We start from the raw sequence: 4,761 nt of genomic DNA, 5'->3' as shown, positions 1-4,761 counted from the left end.
GGGGGGGTCGCCGGGGGAGGGGAGAGATGGGGTTGCTGGCGGGGGGCGCGGAGGCTGGGACTTCAGCTGGCCTTGTGGGGAAGTGGCTGGAAACCAGCCTCCGGGGCTGGGCCCTGCATGGAGAGGACGCCGCAGACCTTGGCAGGTTTAGCCAGTACGTGTCCCTGTAACCGGCAGGGAGGTTTGAACCCCAGGGCACAGCTGGGCGGGCAGCTCTTCTGCGGGGCACCCTGGGGAGGCACATGCCCCATCCCCTCCAGTGCAGGGTATGAGCCAGCCATGGCCGGCATCCCCGTGTCAGCGCGGTGCCCCCCGCTGGGCTCAGGGAGCCCGAGGGCCTGGCCGGGCAGAGGGGGCTCTGTGCTGAGGCCAGGCCCTTCCTCTGCAGGGAGAAGCTGTTGGACTGGAGGGACTTCCTGCTGGTGAAGAGCAAGCGGAACATCACCATGGTGTCACATCCGCCCAGACAGCCCCATGCAGGCAGGGGCACCTGGGCACAGCAGGCGCCTCTCACCCCCCAGGACCGTCCCCGCAGTGCAGCAAGGGCTGGGGGTCAGTTTCTCCTGCCCAGGCAGGCTTGGGGGCAGTTGGCCTGGCTGAGCTGGCACAGCTGGGGGGCGGGGGGGCTCGCCCCATCTTGCCAATAGCAGGCTTGGACTCTGCCCAGTGCTGGGGAGACAAGCCAGCAGCTGGCACTGAGCCCTAAGGGGCCTGAACAAGCCACATTGCGTCCCACTGGGCAAGGGTCTCCGAGATGTCCCAGGGACACTGGACTGGACCCAAGTAGGCCACGCCATGGGGTTGTGAACAGAGCCCCCCTCTGCACCCCCAGATGCCTTGGGGGGATACAGGAGGTGCTGCTGGGACTGTGGGCAGGAGGCCGTCAGCACCTGGGTTCCCATCACCAAGGTGGGCAACAAGGGAGTAGGCAGGTTCAGCAGGGCACCCATGGGCAAGGGGGGTGTTCCCTGCATCTAGGCACCACCCACGCATTCCCTGCTGTCGCTGGTTGCCCTTAACCTGCCCCCACGTACCTGGAGGACTTCCCAGGCCTGGTGCACTTCATCTATGTCGATCGCACCGCCGGGCAGATGGTGGCACCTTCCCTCAACGTGGCTGAGGACTCCACCTCGGAGCTGGGCAAGGGTGTCCTGGCTGCCTTCATCAAGAAGAAGGTACCAGCCCTGGGCTCTGATGCTGATCCCCTGGTTTTGGGGGTTGGGGGCTTAGAAGGGGCCCATGGCTGGACCGGTCTGCTCCGTCGTGGGGGCCCAGTCGGGTGGAGTGCAGTCCCAGCTATAGGGCTGGGATGGTGGGAGCCGGGCAGGATGGGGGAGTTTGGCGCTGGTGAAGCAGGGTGCTCGGTAGGAGCCGCCCTGGCTCTGGCTGGAGCAGTGCCCCAGGGCTCCGAAGGGAAGGAGAGGGGAGCAGAGCCATGGGGTGGGAGGATCTCTGCGCCGGCTGCAATTGCCTCCTCTCCCCCCAGGTCTGGTCTCTGATTGGGCTGGCACGGCGGTACCTGCAGAAGGGCTACACGACACTCACTCTGCGGGACGGCGACTATTACTGCTCCTACTTCCTCTGGTTTGAGAACGAGCTGGTGCGTCGGGGGCGCTTGGCCTCTGACCTGCCTCCCCTGGCAGCACTTCCAAGAAATGGAGAGGCCCTGGCACGCAATCCCCATGGCCTGACAGATCACCCCGTGACCTGTGCCTGAGCCCCCAGGACCTGTGACTAGCCCCTAGCCCAGCATCCGGGCTCCCCAAAGCACTTGGTCAGCCCTGCCCTTGCACACAGGCTCCAGGCCACGCAGCCAGCCCCCAGCCCCTCACTGTTGTCCCTTTGCCACGCAGGGCTACAAGCTGGAGGTGATCGAGGTTCCTGTTCTCTCCAATGACTCTGCTCCCATCGGGATGCTGGCAGGGGATTACTACAGGTGGGTGCTGGACCCAGCCAGCTCCTGCCCCCAAGTCCTCTCCTGGCCACTGGCTAGGCAGCAGCGGATGGGGAGAGCTCTGGGCTGCCCCTTGCCTGCGATGGACCATAGCCAGCAGGTGGGGCTGGGAGCTGGCAGTATGCGGGCTCTGAGCCCTGCGGCACCCTCGCTAAGTGAAGCAGCTGTAACCACACACCCCAGGACAGGGATTAACCATGTCCCCATGTCTCAGCCGGGGATTGAGATTACACGAGCCTCCCGCTAAGCCAAGGATCAAACCCAGATCTCCAGGCTCCTGGGCCAGGCTGTCACAGAGTATGGGGAATACTATGTGCAGATATGGTCGTCCCGTCTCAAAAAAGATGCATGGAAACTGGGAAAGGTACAGAGAAGGGCGGCAAAAATGATGAAGGGTATGGAATAGCTTCTGTCTGAGGGGAGATTAAAAGGACTGGAACGTCTTTAGCTTGGAAAAGAGATGACAGGAGAGAGATGATCGAAGTCCTATAAAATCATGACTGGTGTGGAGAAAGTAAATACGAGTGTTACTTAATCCTCATTACACAACACACAGTCAGCCCGTGGAACTCCTTGCCAGGGGATGTTGTGAAGGCCAAGACTATAACAGGGTTCAAAAAAGAACTAGATAAATCCATGGAGGATAGGTCCATTAATGGCTATTAGCCAGGCTGGGCAGGGATGGTGTCCCTCGCCTTTGTTTGCCAGAAGCTGGGAATGGGCAACGGGATGGATCACTTGATGATCACCTGTTCTGTTCATTCCCAGGGATCTGGGGCACAAAAAACACCCTGTCAGGGACAGTACTTGGTCCTGCTGTGAAGGCAGGGGACTAGACTCGATGACCTTTCAGGGTCCCTTCCAGTTCTATGAGATGGGTATAGCTCTGGAGCACCTGGCATTGGCCACTGTCGGCAGACAGGATGCTGTGCTAGATGAATCTTTGGTCTGGCCCAGTGTGGCTGTTCTTGTGTTTTTCCCCTCTGGGCCTGTCCTTGGAATGGGGTGGCTGGGCCATGGGACGTGAGCGCTGCACGAAGTCTGATCTGGGATGGGTCCAAGGCCCAGGCTCCGCTGCCCCTGGAGGCTGGACCGGGGCCCTGCAGGGGATTTCCCGCCTGACCGCTGTCTCCTCATATGCAGGAAGCTGCTGCGCTACTACAGCAAGAACCACCCGGTCGAGGGGCTGAAGTGCTATGAGCTGCTGACGCTGCACCTGGGCGTGATCCCTGCCGAGCATGTGATCCAGCAGGCCTGCGACCTGGCCCGGCGGCTCTGGGAGCCGTCCCGCATCCCCCTGCTCTGAGCCACGCAGGCTGGTAGTGAGCGTCCCCCCAGGGCCTCCTTCTTGCTCTGAGTCTGGGCTCGCTGCAATGAGCCCCATGCAGCACCCACCTCACTCGGCCCTGCAGCCCCCCAGGCCCAGCTGGGAGACCAGTGCCAGCCAGTATCCTGCCGTCAGCTCCGTGCCTGCTGAAACCCACCCTCCAATGGCTGGGGAGCTCTTCCTGACTTGCCCCCGGAGCTGCCTGGGGTGGGGGCTGTTGGACGTGTATGGCCAGAATAGCGTGTCTTTGTCTGTCTGTACGTGCCACACTCCAGACTGGCATTAAAGCTGGTGCGCTAGGTCAGTGTGGGGCACTCCCTGATTCCTCCATCTGTGTCAGGGGCTTGGCTGCTGACTGGGCCTTGCTTGTGGACCTGCGTATGCGAGTACATGGAGAGACGTGTTTGCACACGCAGTGAGCACACGGAGACATGCCTGCTAGCCGTGCATTCCTCAGCCTGATGCTAAGGAGCACCTGATGTTCATGGTGCTCCCGCCAGGACCGGGTCCTTGCCGCCGTGTCGGCAGGGCCCAGCCAGATCTCGAGCAGGTACTTGCCAGGCCTCTGCCCTGGCCACCTCCTGCACTGTGGGGGGAGTTTTGCAGGGCAGAGTTTGCTGGCTTCTCACCTAGGCCTGCAAACCAAGGGCCCCTCCCCTCTGGCTCCCCAGCCCCTCCGACTAGGGTCTGCAGCTCCCTCAGCATCTGTTAGCAAAGGGGGACAGCCCAGCCTGCTCCAGGGGTCTCCTCTCCCGGCTCCAGCCCTAGGGCCTCCCTTTATCCCAGCCCCAGGGGCTGGTGGGCTCAGCCTTGCTATGCCAAAGTGCAGCTGCTCCCAGCCACACGTGCAGGGTGCCCCTGGCAGAGGTGCCTTGCTCGGCCACTCGTGTGGGGCCAGCTCTCCCCAGTCTGTGCCCAGGGGGAGGTTTTGCCCCACAGCGGGCCGGGTGGTGCCTTGGGGCAGGGAGCATTGGCAGGGCACCTGTTGCCCCAGCAAGTGGGTGGGCTGGTGACATGGAGGCTGTGGGGGGCAGTGACCAGGGCTGTCTCCTGGGTAGGTGGGTGCTGTGGGGTGAAGGAAAGACTTGACACCAAGTTGTAGAAATCCGAGGAGGCAAAAGCTGCTTTTCTGAGTTCACCTGCCTCTTTTATTATCTGAGAATACACATGCGCAAATGCACAGCACAATTCAAAATTTCCTACAAAAATCTTCCATCACGAGCTCAAAAGCATAGCAAACTACAAAACATCCCCAGCTGCAAACACAGTAGTCAGTGTAAGAAACTGCAGAAGAGGGAAGCTACAAAACACTACCAGGTGCAGACGAGGCCGCCTGTGTGAAAGCAAGGGGGGAGGATGGAGGAAGGCCAAGTTCCTGCGATAAGCAAAGCGGGTGTGCCCAGCTTGCAAGCAAGAACAAAATGCCCCAATTAAAGGGGCACCCAGGCCTGTGGGCCCAGGGTCATTCCTACAGTGGGGA

The 4,761-nt window shown here is 61.3% G+C and overlaps 1 protein-coding gene across 1 annotated transcript; it reads left to right on the top strand.

Annotated features, from left to right (window-relative positions):
• The first annotated feature begins 117 nt into the window (after window positions 1–117).
• On the top strand, window positions 118–3,585 carry LOC142047851 (BLOC-3 complex member HPS1-like). Its single transcript, XM_075073051.1, has 6 exons — window positions 118–154; window positions 274–455; window positions 1,032–1,175; window positions 1,487–1,600; window positions 1,854–1,936; window positions 3,098–3,585. The coding sequence occupies exons 1-6, from the start codon at window positions 118–120 to the stop codon at window positions 3,258–3,260; spliced, it is 723 nt and encodes a 240-aa protein (XP_074929152.1). The 3' UTR covers window positions 3,261–3,585.
• Window positions 3,586–4,761: the final 1,176 nt, after the last annotated feature.

The sequence above is a fragment of the Chelonoidis abingdonii genome, chromosome 16, assembly GCF_003597395.2.
Source record: "Chelonoidis abingdonii isolate Lonesome George chromosome 16, CheloAbing_2.0, whole genome shotgun sequence".
Lineage (NCBI taxonomy): Eukaryota > Metazoa > Chordata > Testudines > Testudinidae > Chelonoidis > Chelonoidis abingdonii.
This window is presented reverse-complemented; position numbering and strand designations above follow the sequence as displayed.

Excerpts from the sequence above, each read along its gene's own strand:
- LOC142047851 (XM_075073051.1), top strand. The coding sequence starts at position 118 with ATGGAGAGGACGCCGCAGACCTTGGCAGGTTTAGCCA. Across the intron at positions 456-1,031 it reads GGAACATCACCATGGTGTCA|TACCTGGAGGACTTCCCAGG; the intron begins CATCCGCCCAGA and ends CCTGCCCCCACG. Across the intron at positions 1,601-1,853 it reads TCTGGTTTGAGAACGAGCTG|GGCTACAAGCTGGAGGTGAT; the intron begins GTGCGTCGGGGG and ends TTTGCCACGCAG.